The 25,137-nt window shown below is 35.0% G+C and overlaps 1 protein-coding gene and 1 long non-coding RNA gene across 2 annotated transcripts in view; both read left to right on the top strand.

Annotated features, from left to right (window-relative positions):
• LOC119074584 (calcium/calmodulin-dependent protein kinase kinase 1) overlaps positions 1–10,984 on the top strand; it is a 67,631-nt gene extending 56,647 nt beyond the window's left edge. Inside the window, exons 3-10 of the mRNA XM_037180817.1 lie at positions 988–1,660; positions 1,732–1,914; positions 1,978–2,158; positions 5,283–5,321; positions 5,410–5,558; positions 10,115–10,348; positions 10,415–10,701; positions 10,773–10,984. Of these exons, the coding sequence (XP_037036712.1) occupies positions 988–1,660; positions 1,732–1,914; positions 1,978–2,158; positions 5,283–5,321; positions 5,410–5,558; positions 10,115–10,348; positions 10,415–10,701; positions 10,773–10,884 (1,858 nt within the window). The 3' untranslated portion in view covers positions 10,885–10,984. The remainder of the gene's footprint in view (positions 1–987; positions 1,661–1,731; positions 1,915–1,977; positions 2,159–5,282; positions 5,322–5,409; positions 5,559–10,114; positions 10,349–10,414; positions 10,702–10,772) is intronic.
• Positions 10,985–19,778: 8,794 nt separating this feature from the next.
• LOC119074713 lies at positions 19,779–24,977 on the top strand. The gene is made up of 5 exons (XR_005087215.1): positions 19,779–20,056; positions 20,114–20,227; positions 24,427–24,603; positions 24,667–24,780; positions 24,845–24,977. It is a non-coding gene; the product is annotated as an uncharacterized LOC119074713 (long non-coding RNA).
• The last annotated feature ends 160 nt before the right edge of the window (positions 24,978–25,137 follow it).

The raw sequence follows: 25,137 nt of genomic DNA, 5'->3' as shown, positions 1-25,137 counted from the left end.
TCCGATTGTGTGTGTGCGTTTGTGTATGGACCGTATGAAATGAAAAAGTTACATGAAATCGTACAAACAACAACTTTTTATGCTTTTTCAAAACAGATTGTAATTGAATTAAAACAAAATCTGACAAATTTCCTAGAAATTCACATTTTCCATTTAGTATTACCTTTAAGCGAAGCGATATCCATTCTGATAGACCAGAAGCCTATGTGCATTAAAGTCCATCATATAAAATAATAACGATTTCAAGCAAGGAGAGCACGAATGAATGTAATCCGAGTCTATATCTCAGTCAGCTTTCACATCCTTCTTAAAGAAGTTCATGAAACTATTGAACGAAATAAAAATAAAAAAACTACAACACAATGCTTGATGATGATCAAGAGACCTTAAAGTCTGAGCGGTTCGGTGGGTTCAGTGGATATTTTCCACGAACAATATAAATATAGGAACAGAAAATTGTGGAAACACATAGATCACCTTCAAGGACGAAATGCCATACACGGTAAGAAATGCCCTCCACGTTAAACAAAGTTCATACAAATGAATGAATGAACAAAACATTTAACGAAACTTAAGTGAGGTTACGTCTGAATGTACCGTAATGTGAAGATGATCTGCTCTACAAAAATAGCAATTATTTTCGAATTCCCAAAATCGATTCCCAAATAATAGGTTCTAATACCGCATGCAGAACAAAAACGGTTTGACAGGTCAGATCATTCAAAAGACCTGACCTAATCTGAACCTTACTTTGTTAAGACCTTTGTGGTCTTATAAGGAACTGCTTTGCAAGTAGGCTCCCAGTCTGTGAATTTTACACAGCACAGCAAGTTAATATTGGTCGATGTCAAAAGTTTCGGTATATAGGAATAAAAGTCTAATTAAATTAGCAGAATTTCGTAATTTTATATAGTTTTGCCCCAACTCTTCCACGAACAGATGAATAGCAACGAAATTTGTTAATTTCAATTGTTTCTCCTTTTACAGGCATAAAACAACGGAAACGGACGGTGGCACAGGGCCGTACAGTTCCAATGTAGATGGTCCGTGCGCAATCTCACCAAAGAATGAAAAATCTGAACACACTTTGCACAATAGTACGATGCCTTCAACATTACCATATCAGCCAAATCAGGATACTACCGACAAAACGATTGAAATCGATGTAGCTAAACTAAATTTAAACAAAGACGTAGTACCATCATCACGCACCACCAGCGATCAGTCAACGAACCGTAGTAATTTAAATCTAAGTAGTAGTGATGTATCCAAACCCGTACCGACAACATCAAATACCGTTGATACGTCCAAAAAAGTCCAATTGTCAATGTGCCATAGATCCAATATACCCCCTCACATACGAATTTTACCTAAAACACAATCGTTGGATTTAGTTGACGACCGGACGGATGATCATCAGTCATCCAAGTCGTCGGACGTTACACCATCAGTTGCAGGAATGATGCCAAAGTATCAATCGCTAGATCAAACTAGACCAATTTATCCGAATGTGCCATATTCGCCATATGGAAGTCCATACGGTAGTCCAAGGAGTGGTAGACGGCGTCCACCATTAAGGGAATCGAGACGCGTGTCGATCGAACAAACTGGAAGCTTTTTACAATTAAATCAATACAAATTAATGGATCAAATTGGACAGGTTTGTGCAGAAGATTATTTTCAGTTTTTTTGTTAAAATGGTCAAATCATTGTCCCTTAAAACATCCATAGGGCTCGTACGGTCTAGTCAAATTAGCTTATTCGGAAGAAGACTCAACCCATTATGCCATGAAAATTTTATCGAAACGAAAACTACTGCGTAAGGCAGGACTTATGGGCATTGGACGTGGTCCGAAGAAAGGAACCACGTCGTATCTGGATCGCGTATACAGAGAAATTGCCGTACTGAAAAAGGTAAGTGCACCACACTGAATACACAGAACGATAGAATTCATACGAAACATTGTCCGCCAACAGTTAGATCATCCGAATGTTGTAAAATTAGTGGAAGTGCTTGATGATCCGCTGGAGGACTCGTTGTACTTAGTTTTTGAACTGGTTCAGTTGGGAGAAGTACTTAGCATTCCGACGGAGACACCGATGAGCGAAGAGCGAGCATGGTGTGTCTTTCGTGACGCTCTACTAGGATTGGAATATTGTAAGTGTTGATGAAATTGGGCCGAAGGTACCACATAGAATACATTACATAGAATAGTAGTTTAGCAAGAAAGTGTAGGCGAATCGAAACCGCATTCAATTCTAGGAAATTAGAACCAAACCAAACCAATTGCTTCTCATTACACAGTAGCTTTTTGCTACGAGATTATTATACCGAATGTTCACCACAGAAAACCATTTAATTCACTCGTTGAAATTTAACGCTCTTGGCATAGGTTTTCAGGGTGTACAGTTCCCTTTCATGCAATCATTTACAGCAGAGATGTAATTCTGTACGCTTCCTTTTTCATTATAAATCGGAAATTTCAAAATGAAGCAATAATAACCAACCAGGTAAGCAATTTATCGCTTAATTCGAAATTGAATTCGTTTTATGAATGCTCCGAATTGCTTGCGGTTATGATAGCGTAAAGTAGTGAGTGTATTATATGATATGCGACAAACAGATTTTCTGATTGGAAAATTGGATTACACAACAACAAAAAAATGCGAGAATTTATGTTTGAAATTCAGATGCAGAATTTATGTTTATCAAAATGCAAAGCGTGCAGGTCTATTGACTGACATGTTTGATGTTCGTATCTCTTTGATTGAATGTAATACATAAAAATATTCACTCGAACTAATATGCAATCCCAGAGAACATAATCCTTTTTCGCATTCATCGTTCGAATGTAATATGTTATACGTGACAGGCGTATTCAAATACGATTTTATGTTATCAAAAGACATGGTATTATAGATGGGAAATGTCGACATATTCGAAATGAAAACTTCTTGTAACGTCATTCGATATCGAAATGATCGTCCTTTACCTGCCTGGTGTGATAATAGGAGATTTCATTGGATGCTGCGTAGGCAGTTCATTACATGAGTGATCAATTTTGTGATACGAGCCGAACTCACAAGTGTGGTTTTAAGCAACAAGCTTTGGAAACGGTTATTTTGACAAGTGTAGAGCTTGCATATCCGAGCCGAAGGCGAATAAAGGATTTTTGATGACACAAACTAAAATATCAATCTGTCATATTCGATGGTGTTGATGGCAACATCGATGAGAGATTCTTCTCAACAGTTTACTGGACTTGTTTCGAATTAGAACACACTCTTCCGCACTTTTATCAAAATAAATGGCATTTGCGTTGATTGCGTGTCAATTAAGTTTTAATTGTCAAGGGATTCACGCTAAAATCAATGTTTTTCAGAAGTGAATTAAACCTTAAGAAAATAGGTCAGACCCCATTCCTCCTCTTAGTGTTCCAGCTCACTTAAACGGAGAGGTCTTCATTTAGAAAACGGTTCATCCATCATTTTGAGTGTTTGAGTATTTTGCAAACAAATTTTATTTTCACTTAAAATGTTCTATAAAAATATAATTTCTCACTGTAAAAGTACTACAGTCAAAGGCAGTCAATTTTCAGCATAAATTTGCTTCAGCTGTTTTTCAGCTGATCCACACATACAATCAAAACTTGTTCCTTGTTCATACGGTTGAAGCTGCTACACGCACGCGCATGATAGCGGTAAAACCGTATAAAGACGTATAAACGGTTGTGATTGTTTGTATGGATCAGCTGAAAAACAGCTGAAGCTAATTTATGCTGAAAATTGACTGCCTTTGACTGTAATTATCAAATTTAAATGATATTTTAATTGATTGAAACTATTATCGCCATTTATTTTACATATTTGAACGAAATAATTAATAAACAAAAATACCGACCTTCCGCTATAAACATGTTGCAAGTTTTGGAAATATTTGGTGAACGAAAAAGAGCTTCGAAATAAAAGCTTAGAAAGTTGGAACTTTCAAGTGAACGGAGAAAAAATAGGTTTCTTCCAAGCAACGGTTAAGCCGAACAAAATGAACCGAACACGAACCTATGTCATTCATAGAACCATAACCACAACTTATTTTTCTTTGTTATTTTGATAATTGCATTGTTAATAGTGTTGAGTATGGCTCCATCATAGCACTGAACAAAGCACGAGAACAGAATTTTCAAGAGGGGTCTTCTCGACGCAGTAGTCCAAAATTCTCATATGAAAATAAATAAATTAATTGGAACGCAGTAGAATTTTTCAAAAATGAAGGGCCAAATGACCGTTAAAAAAATCTGCTCTAGTGCTTTGTTCAGTGCTATGGCTCCATGGATGACGGCTTGACATTTCATTGCACCTTGGCAAAACGGATGTAAAACGGAATACTTTTTGAAGAGCGCTGGCACACTTATCATCTCGTCTTATTTCTCGGAGAAATTACGGCAGAGTAGAGCCAGGTAGGAGCGCTTGATCTGACTGGGGAATTAAATTGTCTAGGTCCCTTATTTGACATTCGAAAAATGATCTGCTCCTGCCTGGTTTTACGCTGTCGTGATTAAAATACGATTTTTTTCGGTCTAGATCAAAAATGAAATTTACGTAATTTTCCATCGAAAACCGTGATTTTCATGTTGTAAGGATTAAGGACTTAAAATCCATTTCGAGTTAAACTCGGAATACATAACTCGCCTCAGATCAACAAAAATTACACAAAAACTCTATCTTTCGTTTAGTGTTTTATTAGGCACCAGATGTGTAATTGTGAAACGAAGCCTTCTATTGATGTCGTCGGTCCACTGCAAATTCAAAATTTAAAGTGTCAAACCCAAATCAAACGCAGCGTCGTATATGGGTAATTTACGATATTGGATTCACTTCTTCATCCACTAATTCACCAAAATTCAAATTCCAAAGCGCACTTACAGAAGATAGAAAATCTGAGATTGTCAAGTAGAAGATTTGTCTCAGGATGTCTACAGCTGTGACCCATTATTTTTCTACCCTTATGTGCATTTGTACCAAGAATTTCTTATTATATTGCAACAATAGAGTTCAATTTAACACCTAAATAACACCTCAGCATCATATTTCAACATTTCGTAATCTCAGTGACAAATTGATGCCAGCGTCAGTCAACTGAGGATGGGTGTTAGCGAGGATAAATTGCAATTTTAGCAATGTAAATTTGCTGCCGAAGGCTCGAACCACAGAGAAATATTCACTCGAAGCACGCAACAATACAAATTCAATTAATAACAATGTGTTATCCATATTTTTTTCAGTACATTACCAACGCATTATTCACAGCGACATCAAACCTGGTAATTTTCCAATTTTTTTTTTATTTTTATTTATCCATCAAATTAACATCATTAATAATTGTTACATAAATCATTGGCACGTTCATAGGTAATTTACTTTTGGCTGAATGTGGCCGTGTCAAAATTGCTGATTTGGGTGTTTGTAATGAGTTTATGGGTGAAGATGCTTCGATGAATAATGGCACAGTAGCCGGAACACCAGCTTTTCGTTCACCGGAGACATTATTAACAGGACAGGTATGAATTTAGTCTAAAAGATTTCACTTTTTTTTTTGTTCATTATCTGTGTTCCATTACAACTTGTCTTGCAAATGGTGTTGGAGTTTTTTTTTTTTTTTTTTTTTCAAAACGAAAACAATGTTTTGTCGATCCATCAATCTATTTGGGAAATTAATTTGTATTTACCTCTGATCAATTGCGTATACAACATTTACTTCTGCGATGAACAACAACCCTCCATCACAGGGTGTAGTAACTTAGAACATTTTTGATTTTTGTACCAGCCCTGTTGAATGTCGTTCAAAAACATCGACTCGTTTTTTAGATTTCTGAAGTTTTCGGCAACAACGATTTTCTGTTTTAGTAACTTTTAATTGCCTTTGGGCAATTGCCTTAAATCGATGGTATTTTACGACAATTTTTATGGTAAAGTGGTACACCCTCCATACTAATATAACGCCGATTGTGAGTAGAAATTGTTCATAATATATACAAAGCATCGAACGGAAATCGAAATATCTTGAATACAATACCCCGAGCCACTAGAACTTTGCCCAATTTCCTTCTTGGAAAACAATACCAGTTTCATTTAACACGAAAAAAAAAAAACGTCAGGAGAAAATGGAGAAAATAATTTTCTCTCCGAATTTTCTATTAAACCGTCATCATCATCGTTTGTGTTTCGTCATCTTTTATTACGACGTCGCACGCACGTAATGTTAATGAATTGAAAGAAAAGCTGTTTGGTTTTTGATGTATTATACATAGAACGGTGTGTGATGTCACAACGCGTTTATAAGAACCGTGGGTGTATTATTATGTGACGTCAAAGGTCGAGTGACCTGTGGGACGAATCAATAGCACTTTAGATGTAAGAAATTGATTACTCTATTCATTAGAGATTAGTTGGATGCATTGTTAACGAGAACAATAGAAAATTATCGTGTTCCGTTCCACATACATTTTCGCTTGCAATATTCATTCACCCGACAATTGTTAGTGGATGTACGAGATACAACAGATAGGAAAACGTTTACCTTGCATATTTGTTGGAAATTGTGTTTTAATTAAATTAAATGATGAATGAATGAATGAATACTTCAAGCTATGATTTTTAAGGATAATCACTGAGGACTATTTTTTTCATATTTTCCACATTTTTCCAACAACACTTTTGGCGAAAGTAGGAAAAAATTCGAGGAAAAATGGGTAAAAACATGAGAGAATTTTTCCCAAACATAGCCTCTGATAAAATCACTATTATTGTCACTGAACAGTATTACTATCGCTATCAACATAGCACTGAACCAAGCACTAGAACAGATTTTTTTTAACTGATATTATTTAGCCTCTCTAATATGATGTACCACAAAATAGACAAAAAAATTTGAACCCCTGCAGGTAAAAATTTGATGGGCGTTTAAAAATGAACTACTTTAAAATGTAGACAAATACGTCATTTCAAACTGATTTATAGAAATTCTCACAAATAATTGTCAAACTTTAATGAAAATTTGTCAATAAACAATTGGATGAAACGTTTAATTATCGAAACCAAAATACTGTCAACAACTACAAGAGCATGTGTGTCCAAAATATAATACACCGGCAACTCTCATCTCTTATAATGACAACATAGTAGGCCTGTATTCGCAGGCCCCTCTTGGAAAGTATATTCTACTGCTTGGTTGTAGATGCTATGCTATAAATAGACAGACATACACTTCAGAATTCCACTGAAAGATGTCCTCGCAAATATTATTGCAAAGTAATAACGTCACATAAAAAAGCCTGCGTGCGTATAACACATGATCTCAGGTCCTGTGCCTTCTAGGCGATAAGAGTTTAGAAAAACGGTTGTGATCATTTGGCCATATCCCCTTTACAAATATTGAACCGATTGAAAAGCAAATAGCCGGAGAGCGATCATGAGCTCCGGTATTTTAGTTGAATTAAGTTTGTCAAGTAAAAATTTAATTATTTTTCCGTTTAAACTGCTTTAGTTCCAACGACATCTTTCAGCAAAGTAGGTGAATGTGTGCCATCCAATAGTTGATGTGATAGAAAAGAGAATAGAGAATTTCTGTCGTGCTGTAATACCGTGGCCATCTTATGAAAAACTTCAGATTTTCAAAGTGGGCAAAAGGCAAAAGTTCTACCAAATGATTCGGATGAATTCCCTTAGAAGAATCATCTTCAACACCCATAACTTTGGATCGAATTGACCAATATCTTTGAATTTTGCAATGTTTTCCAACTCCGAGGTATCAAGATTTCAAGTCAAAAACGTTGGGTAATAGCTGCAATCACGGCAGAGTAAAATAAACCAGGCAGGGAGCGGTTCATTTTCGAAACGTCAAATAAGGGACCTAATACACTGGATGAAAATGAACTCAAATGCCTGGTTAACTTTACTCTGTCGTGCTGCAATACCATATGAATTGCACTAGACCCGTGACGTAATTTAAATAAAGTTAAACATTTCCGAAGGATAATCACAGAGAGCAATACTTTGCTTTAATGAACCATTGTCTATAATTTAAATTCCAAGCATTGCTACACAACTCTGTGTTCTTGTGATGCAATAAATCATGGCACCACTGAGAACATGCAATTTTAAACTTTTTAACACAGAAATGCCATTATTCATTCAGTGGAGCGTGGTATATTTAAATTATAACATCGGCTGCGGACCAACTGCATCTACTTGGGAGGTGCGGGAATCGTGGTTTTACAGAAAATGAAAAGCATTTCTCTAAAACAATATATAATTGAGATGAAAAATGTCTTGCAGATTGTTCACATATTTCGAAACAAGGTTTCTATTCGAACGAAAACATAACACCACTGCACTCACGAAACGTTTATTCAAAAATGATCACATCAACGTTGATTTTTTAATACAAATCCTAGAAGTTGAAATCATGTGTGCATTGACTTTTCATACACACGAAATTATTCTGTGAGATCTTTTATTGTAAGTTGCCAACATTGCTTCGAAAAAGTGAAACAAAACAAAACAAATCAAAACAAATCAAAACAAAACAAAACAAAACAAATCAAAACAAAACATGTTTCGGCCACTTGGCAACAAATTACAAGATCTGTTTTAAGGATTAATATTTGGATTTCGTTAATTATTCTTTTATGGTAGCTTAATTATGATTGGACTTAGAGGTAAACAAAGTGAAACATAAAAATATTGTAAGTATTAGGTCGCGAAACAGCACAAATTAAATTTGTTTTCCGTAGATTTCCCACGGAAAAACAATTTGTTTTTAGCTGTTTCGAAGCAATTTAAATTAAAAAATTTAAAATTTTACTTTGTTTACCTCTAAGTTCAATCTCAAAGATGCTACCTGGAAAGAGTGATAATCGAAATCCATGTATTAATCTTTAAAACAGATCTTGTAATTTGTTGCCAAATGGCCGAAACATGATTTGTTTTGTTTTGTTTTGATTTGTTTCGTTTTGATTTGTTTTGTTTTATTTTGATTTGTTTCGTTTTGTTTCATTTTTTGAAACAAGCATGGTTTACAAAAAAGTCATAGAACAATTCCATGTAATGTTTGCACAGTGTACTCTTGCAAACTTAAATGAAAATAAATCAATGTGATTATTTTTGAATGAATAATTGGCATGGTAAGTGCAATATAGTGTACGTTTTTGATTCAAATAGAAATTCTTCTTCGAAAAGATTAATCGAATTGCGAAGACTTTTTTATCTCAAATTATTAAATTATTTTGTTACACAGAAATGCGTTTCATTTCGCTATCAAACCATGATTACCGCACCTCCTTGCATAATAATTTTGAAAATTAATCTTGCAAATGGTACGTACAATGCAATCAAACCCTTGAAAGCAGTCAAGCCCTAAAACCTTTCATTCAATCGTCCCTGAAATGGATCTCGTTTCTCAGACGGTCGACGAAGTAATGGAACAATAAAAGTGGTAATCTATTAGGCAAAACCTCAACTTATTCAATAAATGGCTTCTGCCAAGAACCAATTGTTATAGTCGGAGATAAAGCACAAAAAAAAGGAAATTTTGTTTGAAAGACTTTTCGCCATTCTCGGTAATACATTTCTTTGCGTTCAATATAATTTTATCTGCCAATATTCAACCTACGTTTTATGATTGCTATTATTCTCGTCAAATTCTATTTGTAATGTTTGGATAATTTAATTTTCTCTCAAATGGTTTCCCCGTTCCTAACATTCCCTTCATTTTTTTTTTATTAAATTGCGTTTGTGCGAGATGTGCGGGATCTTTTGTGTGTATGCTTATGCAATACGCAAGGATTTTTTGATTAAGAAACTCATGTATCTTGTTGGGTGGGCCCTAACTTGAATGCGAAGATTATTCGAAGTAGAAAGAGGCATTAAATGATGCTGCGCTATATGTATTCAAATGGAATGATGGAATGAAAATTTCTGAAATTTTAAACATGAACACTATGAACATTAGCAACATTAACACACTCTTCGAATTACTTTCCTCTTTTCGACATAATCATTTCACTTATGTGATAAAGTGCAGAGAGAATGATTGCATTTTCGATTTATTACACAGCATTCATACAGTGGAAAAGCTGCAGATATTTGGGCATTAGGAGCGACATTATATGCACTGGTTTTTGGAAATGTGCCATTTTCTGCAACGAATGTGCCCGCTGTTTATGAGAAAATTAAGCATGACGACCTGGAATTTCCGTCGACAGCATCTATTAGCGATGATTTACGTGATTTGATAATGAAAATGTTGGATAAAGACCCGGCGAAGCGTATAACATTGCCGCAGATAAAGGTTTGCATTTACACCCACACAAAGCCACGCCGGTAAATTACAACGATTTTCCATTGTTAATATTAGGAACATAGCTGGGTCACGAACGACGGCAAAACGCCGTTGCCATCTGAAGAGGAAAATTGTCGTCTCGTTCAGATTAGCGATGAGGACATCAATTCGGTGGTCAAAAGCATTCCAAAACTCGATACGCTCATTCTAATCAAGACGATGTTGAAAAAACATTCGTTCCTCAATCCATTCTCGAAAGGCATATCCGGCCGAGCACCGATGCGCGGCGGATCCCGTTTGGAACGGTTCACCCGAGCTGGTCGATCGAATTCAGCGCCCGGTGCCTATCATATGGTGGAGAGGTGATTTTTGACATGATTTGAAACAAACGTCGTAGACCGTTAAAAAACCAATTTTGTTTTTTAAATTTCAGGCAACTATCTTCCGATAGCATTCTGCCTTCGTTGACGGAAGGAGTAAGCACTTCCGTTAGTACTTCCAATTCATCTGACGTTGAAGAGGAAGGAGGCGAAAATGGTTGTTAAGTTTTGATTCTCTTTTTTTTATTGATTATTTTTTCCACTTAATTTTTGTTTGTTTTACATTATGGGAGACTTGCAATAAATTTTAATTTTTTTTTATTTTGTTTTGTTATTTCATTTGATTGCGGAACCGTGTCGAACTCTGTCTCTGACTGTAGAATTCAATTAAAATTTTAAATTTTCCTGAGTTTCACTTTAAACAATTGAAGGCCTTCCTACAATTGGGAGAACTAAAGTCTCAAAAATTCGAAAACCATGTACTCACGTCTCAAAAGACAATAGATTTGAGGTCGTGAGTCTTTCTAACTTTTGATACTTCTGGCACAGTGTCATCATCTGTTCTTCATTCTGGTAGCCTTATTCCTTTACGACTTTTTCGTTGATTCTTTGCATTTATCTTTCGGTTTCATTTTAATTATTCATTAACTAGTAGAATAGGAACAACAGTGACGTAATGTTCATTACGTGTAGATATAGAAGTAAGTTAATCGAATGAAAACAAGGGAAAAGGCATCTCTCTAGCAACGACACATAAAGATTGTTTACAAAATTAGACGGCGGGAATTCAGGCAGTCTATATCTTGTTATTTTCTCTCATTAAAAATTCGTACACTTTGAAGATAATGTAAAGAGAGTTGGAGAGGTGTCTCGGTTTAGTATGGAATTTTCGCGATACCGATACAAATGCAAACTAAATATTCGCTCGGTATTCTTCAAAAATGTAGTGTTACCATCGAGAAAATGTTTTCTGCTTGTCAGTTGGACAAACAATGAAAATTTTCTTGGCATTTTGAATGGAACATCGTTCCTAAATTCTGGATTTTTCAATTTAAATTACCAATGGCATTGAACAGGTCTGAGAGTCGGTAAAAAAAATTGATCTGACAACTACCAAGTCTCAACAAAAGGACAATTAAACTTACGGTGAGTTACATCAGTCCAAGTTGTTTCATATCCCGAAAAAAGGTAACAGAAATTCGAGAAATCGAGAAATTCAAGAAATAGAAAATCGAAAAACTCAAGAAATTCCAGACACTCTAGGAATTCGAGAAATTCAAGATTCTCGAGAAATTTAAGAAATTCAAGATTCTGATACAGCGTATATAGAACGTTACACTAATACATACCCAAAGTAGCCTCGAAGATTACTCTGCCATACATGCCATATGTTAACACTTTTAGTCCTCCTAGCAACTTCATCACTCATTTCCAGGACACTTTAGATAAATTCGATTCTAGAACTCGCCTTCGACTCGGGATGGAAGTTCTCTATTGCTAAAATGAAGCCATTGAGGATGCGCTGTAAAAACGGCTACTTAGTCGATGTAGACTTTGAACTTAAAACTAGGGTCAAACAAACTGTATGATTTCAATTTTCGATGTGTACCGAGTGAAATTTTAGAGAGATAATTGCATCGATTGTAATATTGAAATGCCGAAAAGTTAAATTAGAAATAGAGATAACCAAAATCTTGCTCTTCGCACTGCAAAACTTGCAGGTGGAGTGATTAGACATCACATTTAGATTATTTAAATCACATTCCTTGAGACTCACCAAATGTGTGTACATATGTCAGACCAATCAATCCAAACGCTTTAATGTAAAAAGAAAATAAAACTTTAAAAAAATAAACATTTTAATTAATAGAACCTTAGTGTAACACAGAACGCTAGAGGAGTTGTTAGTGGAAAATGACTTTTTTAATTAAAATCAAGAAGAAATTTATTCAAAAATTAAATTGTGAAAGCTTTAAAAAAATAATTTAAATTTAAGTTTTTATCAAAAAAAAACGTAGAAGATTAGATGAATGAAAAATAAAAATAATTTAAAACCAATAGCTTTAATAAATTTAATGAATTTTAGTGAACATAAACAATGCGTTATCAGTATTTTTAATTTAGTCAATTCGTATAATTAGAGTGGGGACCATTTACTCAACTAGCGTTAGAAACCTTAAAAATACACTCAATGGATTAGATAAAAAAAAGTACGTTTCACATGCACCTCCATTAATGGCTCTATTCTATGAACTCGCATCAATAAACCGGTCAAGGCAGATGTCGAAGTGAAGCTTTTGCCACCTTTCGCATAATGTTAGCATGGTTTTGCAATTACCTGACATTGAGTCTTTTACAGACTGCTTTTTCATCTGGTAGCGATGCTGACGACAAAAATCAGCGATAGACTACTTTGTATAATGTGTTCTTATGTGGCAAAATTTATGTTGAAACTAATGAAGCAAAAGACCTTTTATCATTCCGCTGAAAATACTTCTCAACAAAAGTAATAGATTTGATAGGCATACGGATGGCATGATGTCTGTAAAAGGTCGGTATATCGAACAATCGATTTTTCGGATAATTTATATAACTATAACTACACTACCCAACAGGCTTAGAAACACTTTATGATTCTATTCATTTTTCTGTTTCTTCAATCCACAAGCAATCCAAAATGCATTGAAATGAAAGTACTAGATTTGATTTAGCAGAGGTCGTTTACAATCTGTGTGTTTTCTCTCTAAATGACAAATCAAGTACTTCAAAGTCTGAAAAACACAAGCAAGTGTGGATTGTACTTTTGGAATTTGTTAAAAAAGAGAAGTAGATGATGATGGATCGTTTGGACCAATTTTTCTTTAACACACCACATCGACACGCTATCTGCAAGCCAGTTTACCTTTGGCATGTGCACAACCATACGCATTCGATCAAATAAAAAGTCACGATTTTGTCTGATTAGAGCTAGGTTTGTAAATGGACTAAAAAATTCAACACGAACAATTGACTTTCTGGAACGCGTGAAGAAGTGTCGAAATGTCTTAAAAGATATATTTTAGGTTCACTTTCGAGTATGAGTAATAGAATAGTAATAGTCAACGACTAAAGCGACATTCCCGCATTCTCCGAAAACTAAATTTTCCGAATGTTGAGGACTTTACAAAACTAAAAACAATTTGCTAATTTTATCATTTTCAAACGCTGCGATAGAGCAACAGAACGGAGCCATTAGTAGATGTTTAAAATAAAATCCCAAAAAAAGCTTTAAACATTTCGACAACGAACATAATTCGGTTAATTTTTCAATTCAAAATTTAAACACCTTATCGGGATTATGAATTGTGTATAGCATTTACGATTCAATAAAATTCTCTTTTTCCTTAAATATATTTAAAACAAAAAAATAATGAAAATTTACGTAAAGATGTAAAAATTTTCCACTTCCGCATGTACATTTTAGTGAATATACTGTCAGTCTCAACACTTTACTCTTTCAGGTATTCAATTTAAGAATCTTATATCAATGTTTCTTATCTAACTCTAAAACCTAAAACACTTAAACCTTGTAAATAAAACTCAAATCAAATTTGTATGCATTGTTCAATTGAAAAAGCTTTAACATAATAGTTTCAAGAAAAAGAATAAAAAATACTGAAAAAGTGATAAAAATTATGAAAAATTCTTAAGTGTAAGCAAAAATAGAAATGGCATGTACGACATGCATTGCTTCGATTCAAAAGAGAATATTTTACGCGTATAAAATGAAGTATTCATATGAAGTGTACAGCTGATGTTTGTTAGTTTCGTCGAATAAAAGCTCGCTGATGCGCGATTAATTTCTTTCACATAAAGTTCAGCATAAAAGGAGTGACATATCATAACGTGCTGAATCCATTCTGTGTTCGGAAGAATCAAATTGTACATTTACGGAAATTGACACGTTTTCATAATTCACTCTTTTACCCGTTTATGTCTTCTAACTAGTTGTTTCCCAGATCCCTCGAAAATCTTCTTTCGCTGGACAATGAAGGTATCTAAATATCAAACTCTCTTTTACATAAAATCTTCACTTTTATCCATTTCTAAGAAACCGTTGTATTCTAATAGGCTTCGTACGGTTAGCGTGGTGGTGTAGTAAATATTATATTTTCTTTGCACAACAACAAGACACTTATCCCTTATGCATTACATACCAGAAATTCGGAACATTCATTGTTATCCACTAAAATTCAAATCGAAAAAGTAAGGTGACATAGGCGATGATATTTACAACTTGTGACTTGTCTAAAGCACTGGCAGCCTAAGTCATATGGAGACTGGACAAGACATTCTCCTTCGACTTCCTGGGACAGGTCAGTTTCTTACAATTCTCAGTGTCGTCTCGTCTCCCGAGCAACGTATTGAGTTTGAGGAGGACTTTCAAAAAAAAAAGTTTGTTAGCTGTCCCTAGGAGTACACTGTGTCATACACGACCATCCAGTCGGCAATGAAGTACTCAAAAGTTTCTGAGATCTTAGTCTATTTCATCAGTCTTTAAAAAGATGAAATGTCACGTTTGCATGTGCCTATTAACCACAGCTTCACGTCGGATCAACAATTCACCTGGAAATAGTTAATTATGCAGCCGAGCCCGAGACTTTTAGATTTCTTTTAGAACAGGGCCGTAGCTAGAGCGGAACTCCAGGCCTTCAGGTCAAACTTGTAGTGTATATTGTCGGTCGACTCGGGCTCATATGTCTGCAATGGAATTTTGGGTGAAATATGACGCCTAAGTTCTTGAAGCCGACCCATACCAAGTCTAGAGAATCCTCGAAAATTATTGGACTGAAAGGTCTATTGGGCTAGTCGTATATGTTTAATGCTTCAGCTTTTCGTGTGTCTGCTGCACATAGCTTCATTGAAAACAGTTAAAAACTCAATATATTTCACTTATTTGATTCCTGAGAAATTCAACTTTCTTGGTGTGGTCCAATTTTTAATGCGTTGGTAGTTTTTGGTAAAAGTTTCAAAAATATTGGCGAATTGTTAAATTATGTGGCACGTCTATGTAAAACGTGAATTACAACTTCAAAAAATATATATTTTTTTAACTTATAGTTGATGTAGTTACGTAAAATCTTGTTAATACTTAATTACTTAAGTAGAATTTTTAATTCATAATTCTTTTAATGAATTGTATACACAACTTATAGATGGTTTTAATCTTCTATTGCTAAAATAAATTATTTTTAAATAAAAATGTCGTTTTCTTCTCTCTTAGTTTCGATGAGTATTCTAGAGCTTGTTCAGAAACTCTTCGTTTAGTTTCACTGGTGAGTATTTTGACACTTCTTTCATATAAAATATGTCAAAAACTTCACTTTGGGTAACGAATCTTTAGTTCCTGAACGAGTTCCCATATGAATACATGGTGTCGCGTTCATTCTTATTGCACAAAAGGATCGTCATATGTAAACATTGGTATTACCTGTGGGTTCATTCATAGATTACTTATCGTTTTTTCAGTGCTGTCATTAAAATTAAATGTTAAATGACTCGGGAAGTACACGCTCTGCGAAGTTGCGACCATCTTTTACCTCCAATATACCTCATTTAGGGCGGTATGCAAAATTTAACATTGCAGAACGCGTATTCGTCGGGTTATTGAAGATTTAATTTTGATGGCAGCACTGAAAAACGATATGTAATCTATGAATGATCACTTTGCAAGAGAACAATATTGTGTCGCAATATTTCGTCAGGTCAGTGTGGGCTTCTTCAGGCTGTAACATTAGAGAAACCCAAAGTCAAATCGGAGTCTAATCGAGAGCTTAAAGCACAATCCATATCTCATTAAACCTTCCATGCAAAATCTAAAGAGGATTCTTCTACACAAGAACAGATACAGCTTGGAGCGTTCCTCAGCAATCGTCAATCATCAGTATATCTGCTGAAATTAATTTGAATACAGTCAGAGTGATTTGGAGCGATATGTGCATTGTTTGCTTTTCGCTATACCTTAAACATCTAGTCAGTATCAGTAGTTAAGAAAGTTCGACAAACACAATCTCTTCGGTCTGAGAAAACTTAACATACAGACCCGAGATGAAATGCTGACGACGCGACAGTTATAAAGCAGAGACACAAAATGACAAGATCGCCTAAGCCAATATATTCTCCATATTAATTCTCATTCTAGAATTAAATATTAGTGACGGTAAGGGAAGGACGAGCTCTAAGGGCTCTAAAGAAATCAGAAAACTACGTTTACTTTATGCATAAATTTGCAAAAAAAAAAAAATTGAAAACAGTAACCCCCTGTAGCTACGGGCCTGTTGAGAGAGGAAGTATTTTTTCCATTGAAGAAGACTTTATGTGCATTTCGTTTCAAATTGATTTTCTTCGAAATCGTGATACCAACCCATACCATTTTTCGATGTTGTAGACTAGTTTAAGGCGTTTTTGAAATATCTGGTTAAACTAAATTTGCAATTATGTGCATAATACATATAGAGCAAAGTCGGATTTTTTCCCATCAACTGCGACTGTGGCATGATGAAGTTTTCTCATTAATCATAAATAATCTTTTGTATGGGATATGGTGTGCAGTGGTTTTATGGCAGCATATACATTACAAGCTAAAAGCGAACTTTCTCTAATTTAGTTTTATGAAATCGTTATAGTTTGGGTTTGAACTAATAATCGGTTTATCACATTTGAATAACCGCTTCAATTGGGGGATATTCCCGGCGAAAAGATTAAGCTTTAGAATCTTAGTGACTGCGGGACTTTTTCTGAATTTCGTCAGTTTCTAGCTGTTCGCCAATAAAGTTGCAACCAAACGTATGGACAACTTTCGACGCAGCTCTTGTTAATTGTTCGAATATTACCATAATCTATAACCGTCAGTCTGACAAAATGTTCTCTTCAGCCGAATAACAAAAAGTTGTTGTGTGGAGGTTTCGGTAATTCACACAAAATGGAAAAAAATAAGCGGGGATTTCATGTAAATATTTAATTTGAATAATAAATCGTTTCCATTTTTAATGTGTGAAATTAGATATTCAATCAGATATGAATTGAGATGTTTGATTTGCCTTTGATGAATGTGTTTTAATGAAATTTTTGTGTTTTTTTTTTCCTTCTTTCCGCTTCATTTTTCACATATGCAAATCAAATGGAACTGCGTTAAGAGAGGCGCCGACATTGATGGCTGGATATATTTATGGAAGGCGCCAAATGGGACATATATATAAAACTGGCATCAGAGTCTAGACTCACCGAGCTGTTTCCCACCTATTCGGCGGATTATTATTGTCAGGGGACGTCATAATTGAATTATAGTTGTTTATCCAATGTGCGAGGAATTGTGAACAGAATTTTGTTTCGATTGTGATTTGCGTCACGTTCATTTTTTTTAAATAAAAATTTCTATTTCAAGTTGATCTTGGATTGAAGGTGATATCCCCGAAAAAGTACAAAGGAAGGTTTCGATAAAGAATGTTCGAAATAATATCAATTGTTGGCTAGTTATCGATATTTTTCAGGGGTCTTTTCAGACGTATATTCAATGAATCGAATCTCGAATCTTTCACCTAGTGGAAACACACAAAGATTTAGTTAGATTTCTTAAAGAGTGGGTTGGTAGCGAGTGTAACAGTTTTCTCGATAGGCCGTTACACTGACTGCATAATAGAACAAGATCTTTCATACTCAAAAACTTGATAATGTTCATCCCAGGGTTACGAACATTAAATTCTTCAGAACTCTACAAAATTCAACAGAAATTCTTTTGTACTTTCCAATCAAATTCTGTGGAATTTCGACGATTTCTGTGATTTTAATTAAGATAATGTTGGAATGAGCCATGAGTAAATTTTTCAAGAGTTCTACCAGAATCGGAAATAGTGATTTTTTAGTAACTTTTATTGGGAACCCCCCTTTCAATAAAAAAAAAAAAAGATCGTCACAGCTGGCTGGAAAAATTATTTTTCTTGATTTTTTAACGATGTGAAGAAGGTAGGAGCGACTTGATACCATTGATTTATCATGCAAAGGCCTTAACCACCAAAGTCATCTGACCACTATTCCGAAAAGCCCTTTTTCACCTTTTAAGGGTGAGTAGTATAGGTCGCATAGGTCACATACGCCGTTACTCAATGCATAATTTTATGAAGTGTTTGAAGCAAATGAGCTTTCTGTGAGAAAATTTTAGAAAATATATTTTCGTTGATCCGTTGATTCATCAAAAAAATTCTAATTTTTTAAAGTCTGTTTGTCGTCTAAGTAAATGTTTTTCTTTCTCTAATAGGAGATCAGATTGTTCTTTATCTGTGCATGCCTAATCTCCTTTCTGAAAGGCTATCCTTTTTGAAACGGCAGATCACGCAATAATCATTAAATCTACTACTTCCTTTGCACAAACTTTCGTGTAGCGTTTCATGCAAAATCTTTTACTTCATTTTTTTCAACATTTATTTTACTATATAAGCCCACTACATACTACATGCTATTCCAGGCCAACAGTTTTTTTTTATTTTTACTGTTTACGGTTTCTGAAATTTCTTTCGTAAAGCGGCTTCAAGTCCTTCGTACAGATACACCCTTTTTATATCAATAATAATGACAAATCAATGATTTCTTGCAACTGCAAATATCAATGTCCACATAATGTTACTAAAGATTGCTGTTTCCTATCAGTTTCTTTTAATACGTCACTTTCACTGTTGCAAATGAACATCCGAATGTAAAAGGAACTCTTTGTGGTGTATTAGCCTGTGTAGTATAAGATAACCGTTATCGGACCATTAACCGGATGTATCTGCTTTTAGAATCACTCTATTTATAGGTCCATCGTATCTTATACTATTTTAAGAATAAGAATAAGAAAAAAACAGTTTAAAATCCCTGACAGTGTTGATAAGAGCACATAAATCACTATAAGTCCATTCCATTGACGTGTTGAATAATTTAATCAATTATACCATGAGTTAGTAATTACACTGCTTGGCTGCATATCGACAAAATTATTATGATCTTACACACTTGCTCGTTCAATTCTCTCTCTCTCTCTCTCTCCGTCTCTCCATTTAAATATACAATCACAATTATAAATATTTCAATTTTCATAGAACCTCGAAAAGTTGATATTCTAACGACTTTACTGTACCCAGTTCAGTTCTCATATGAATTTGTTGAATCGATGTAAGAAGGTGCTGGCAAACAGAAGAAAATATTTTTTTCCTCTTCCAAAAACCACTCGCTATTCAACTATATATACTAAACGTTCGGTCAGTGATAACAAGAACACAATTCGGTGTGTGATATATATTGTGGGGTCGAAAAGTGATCATCTGATGTGAAAAATAACAAATATTTTTGGTTGGAAATTAATTTTTGTTATTTCGGTTTTCCTGTATGTTGCACGATAAATGCTTTGTTTTGGAGTGATTAACGAGAATTTTTATCGCAGAATTGGTACGTGGGAAATTGTTGTGGATTAATTTGAGCCGCTAAATAGCTTGGAATTCTTTGGAACCACAAATTGTTGCGAAAATGCTGAGACTGGTTTTTTGTTTGGTGGCGAGTAAGTAAATTTAACTTGATATACCGACTTCATTAGACGATTGTTTACTCTAAGCGAAAAATGGTCCGCCGGTACGCACCTCCAAAATGCACCGATTTTTTTCTTTAAAAAATTAGTTGACAAAATTGAATTTAGCAGAAACAGCGGCCAGCCGGCCAGTCGGAAGGCATCAAACATTTAGGTTCTTACCAGTTGATTTTTCAGTTTGAAATATAAATTTATTGCAAAATATTCACTCGGCAGAGTAATGTAAATTATTGCAATGATAAAACTGCATTTTACAGACTGGTATGTCGATTTTGGCGGCTGTAAGGCCTATGTTTTGGTTAAACTCAATTTTTACAATCAATTTAATAATAAAAAAAATAGCGAATGCTGGAGGGACCAAATAAAGACCAAATTTTTGCTTACACTAAAAATAGCTTGTGAAAATTTCTATTCTTTGTTCATTCACTGTCCAAGGGTCCGTGCACATATCACGTAACACTCGGATGAGAGGCACACAAATACTCATTTTCGGGCTATTTTCAGTCACTTACACGAAATTTTGGTTCATTTTCGTGCTAGTTTTGTTAATCTTCGTCATTTTGGGGGTCAAAAATTCTGAGTGTTACGTAATATTACGGAATATAAGCAAGGACCCATAAACGGACCTATAAAGAAGCTTTTGAGTCTATTCTACCCTTCGACGTACTACGTAATGTGTGTTGATCTTCTGAATTGCTTTCCAGATCACTTTCGTTCACTTTTTATTAAACTCCCATTTGCTGTTAATCTTGTACGGCATTACCAACGTAAAATATCGAACTTTCGTATAAATGTAAGTAAGATTTTACTACTATTCCTCTCTCTTTCTTTGATATCTCGTGTGCTAATTTAAATGGCAAATGAGAGAAATCGGCGAGACGAAGAAGAACTGCTTAGTGGGATTTACTACTTTACTTCTTTACTGCTACTAAAAGTTCCTTGCTAGATACACTCCTAAATATCGCTCATTTTCTACGTCCCACTTTCATGATTTTTGATTCGGAATCGAATCGAATCGAATGAAAATTGTGCGGTAAATTTGAAAATGATAATCTGTAATTGTATTTGACCGACAAGAAAAAGCACAATTTCGTCTCGAAACTTTGATTACAACTGGCGTGTAAAACATCATTTAAACTTATTTCCACAGAATGTAATTAATCAACGCAAAATTAACGAACAACAATTCCATTCTAGCAGAGTACATATTGATGTTACTGAGAATTTTAACATTTCATCATCCATAATCTTATACAGCTGTGATGACTGTGATTCATACACATTTTATGTAATCAGACAGGGCCTAATATTCGATGCGTAAATTCTCGTAAATATTTTGTTCAGATTTTTAGCGAATTTCTTGTAACATAACAGTAGACCATGGCTGAGAACAATTAACCAATTTATGTGAACAAACATCGAATATACAAACAGCGGATCTGTTCCACCCAACCCACAGCATTCTAATACATTTTTAAGGACATGACAATCAAAATGTCTGAATAAATCGCACCCTGATGAACATTAGATTGAAGACAGAGTAATGACACTGTATAGTATTGGAACGGTACCGCTGAGAATAGAGACCGTGTACTCATACTATTAGAGAGCAACATCATTAAAGAAAGACTCACATTACTGGAATTTCGGTTCCCTTATTTTATTTACTTCCGGATCACGTATAATCAAGAGTGGAAATTTTCATTCATTCCGAAAGTCAACGTTACTGCACCACAGACAAATATTTAGTAGATTAGCAATTCATTGAATAGTCCTTATCAATATATCAATAACCTCAAGCTGTAATTCATTACTAATCTACGACTGGAGTTGATTTTAAGAATTCATAAATCTCGTGTCAAAAAATATGTAAAGCACAACGCACTGTGAAACTACAATCTCGCACAATCGTATAATGTACGTACGCAAATCAGCACCATCATTTTTGCCACAATAATAAAACTGGGGCAAATTTTTTGTTGTTGTGGTTGTCGTTCTATGCGTGTCCGATAGAAAATAATATTTTGTTTTTGATAACATCACATCGATGATATCATAGCTAATTATGGGAGACATTAAGACTTGGATGAAATGTAAATAAAGCGTGTTAACCCAGCGGTTTTTAGCCCCGTACGAAGTACAAAGGGGCTTATAGGATTACGATGCCGTGTGTAATTGATGGAATTTGAAGCAGACGGTAAGGGCAAAGTGTTTGCCTATGTTCATAGATGACGAATCCGCAATAAAAATTTTGTCTGTCCGTCTGTCCGTCACGTCGATATCTTGAGTAAATCAAATCCGATTTCAAAAAAAAAATTTTCCCTGAAAGATAGTCAAAATAGTGAGGCTAAGTTCGAAGATGGGCATATTTGGGTCGGCCCTTCGTGAGTTAGGGCCGCCTAAGTGCTTTAAGGTCTTTTGGGATATTTACGGCAAAAAAAACGTTGGAAATGTAAATGAAACGGCAAAAGATAGGTAATGTCGATACCGATCCAGGACAAGAAAGATTATTAAAATCGGGTGAATGGCCTGTGAGTTAGGGCCCCAGAAGTGATAGGCTACTCGGCCCTAAGTGTATTTTGCATATAACTCGAGTAGATTTGATCCGATTTTCCTAATTTTTGTTTCATTTGAAAGGTAATCGAACGCCGAATAGAATGTTGTTGAAAAAAATTAAATTTGGGTCCCTGGACTGAGGCCGCTCCTCGGCCCTAAGTGTATTTTGCATATAACTCGAGTAAATTTGATCCGATTTTCCTAAATTTTGTTTCATTTGAAAGGTAATCGAACGAGGAATAGAATGTTGTTGAAAAAAATTTAAAATTTGGGTCCTTGGACAAAGGCCGTTCCACGGCCCTAAGTGTGTTTTGCATATAGCTCGAGTAAGGTAATCGAAGGCCGAATATAATGCTGTTGAAAAAAAAATAAATTTGGGTCGTTGGACTAAGGCCGTAAATAGGCCTTAGGCCTCTCAATAAATTAAAATTTTAGGTCAACTTGAAATTTGTGTTACATTTGAAAGGAACGTCGTACGGGGCTTCGTTATTGCGCCATGCGCAATTTCTAAGATGTACACATTTCATAATAATTTGACTTCAACTAGGGTGACAGACGCACTAGGGTCACGTGCGCAATAGATGTACGGGTTAGTACGGGGCTCAGTCGCAGCAAATGCTCCGACTGTTCTGACGGCTCGTTTTTTTCTTTCTTAATTATAGAATAATAGACGATTCGGTTTCGGATAGATTGTAACATAGAATAAAGTCGTAGTTCGTTGACGTCCTTGATAGTAGAAAATAATTTTGTTTGCTTCTAAGAGGTTGTGGTTTGTTTTTGTATTTCTTTTTTTTGTACATTTCTGGTATCTGTTGCAAGAGACAAATGTGATCTATCACGTGAGACTGGAGATAGACTAACATTATGATATGTTGTGACGAGTTATTAGGTTGGTCACTCAAAAATGGTGGCCAAATGGTGGTCAAAAATAGGAATTCTTAAGAGACGACGTTTACCATAGCACCGATCCCAGCATTAATACATGTATGTATACGTCTGGCATCGTCAAAAAACCTCCAAAATATGATACGCTTGCATGCGTTGTATGTCTTCTTCACTTATGTCTGTGCGAAAGAAATACTATTCTGGTCCTTCAGCCTCCAAACATTTTTTATGTTGATGCTAGGAGCAGTGCTATGCGTTTACGAATTGCAATTGAGTTCCAATTTATCTTCAAATTTAAACTGAATCCCAATTTAACCTATTTCCGGGTTTTCTCGCCAGGAACAGATTACCTTATAGGCTTGTGGCTCTAATTGTTCCCCATAATCCACCTGAACTTTGACTAGATACACAATTCGGACCGTATGTCTATCTCTTTGGCGAAGCAAAGAAATACGGACGACTAACAGGTTTACGAATTTAGGGATCGCTGGCGTCGACTTATGTGTTTTACCAGCTGATCTACACGTATAAACCAATTAACATTTTGAGAATGGACCAGCTGCAAAACAGCTGATGAAACTTAGACACAAATTTTGTTGACTGTGTTGACACTGTGTAATACTAGATGTGTGTTGAGTATCGAAAAATACGTACTTACTGTCTCCGACTCCGACTTCACTATACCCAGCGAGCGAAGCGAGATAAATTATAAAATAAATTTTGCTTATCAGTTACAGCGCTATATCTTGTCACATTACCAATAAAAGCTGACCAGGAGAATACGAACGGATGTGACACGTTTTGCAATCTAACATACCTGCCAATTTGCGGTATTGACGATAGTGGTAAAAAGAAAAGCTTTCCGAACGAATGCGTTATGAAGTCGGAGAATTGTGTCAACAAATCAAGTAAAATATTTTCTTTTCCGTCGTTATTGGAATTAATTAAATTTTCTTTTTGTAATGTTTCAGATTTTCAGCGAATAGGCAATGGAACGTGCCCATAGATAAAGCACTAATACGTTAAAATTATGCTTTTTAGACAAGTAGATAAACCTTCCTAGTAAATGTGTAATAAAACCGTAGGTACGAACAGGTCAAACAACGTTATCAACCCTCAGATTTATTGATGCTAATTCTTAAATTACAGGATTATATAATGGGAAAAAGGAGTAGGATGATAATAATTTCCGTAAAATTAGTTTTTCTTTAAATGTAATTTGCTTATGCTTAACTGATTCGTCTATTTTTGTAAACATTAATAAAAAAAAATGTAAATAATACGAGTGTTTGGCGATTCGTGTCGTAAGTGCGCCGCAGAATTTGAATTTTGAGTGAAAGAACGGGTGAACGTGAACATTATTAGCCAAAAAACCTTACACTTCGTTACAAGTCTGTTCCAAGGTTATTTCAACTATCAAACAGTCATCCACAACGAGGTTC

The sequence above is a fragment of the Bradysia coprophila genome, unplaced genomic scaffold (genome assembly GCF_014529535.1).
Source record: "Bradysia coprophila strain Holo2 unplaced genomic scaffold, BU_Bcop_v1 contig_151, whole genome shotgun sequence".
Taxonomy (NCBI): domain Eukaryota; kingdom Metazoa; phylum Arthropoda; class Insecta; order Diptera; family Sciaridae; genus Bradysia; species Bradysia coprophila.
The sequence above is the reverse complement of the archived record's forward strand: the minus strand, read 5'-3'. Positions and strand labels throughout refer to the sequence as shown.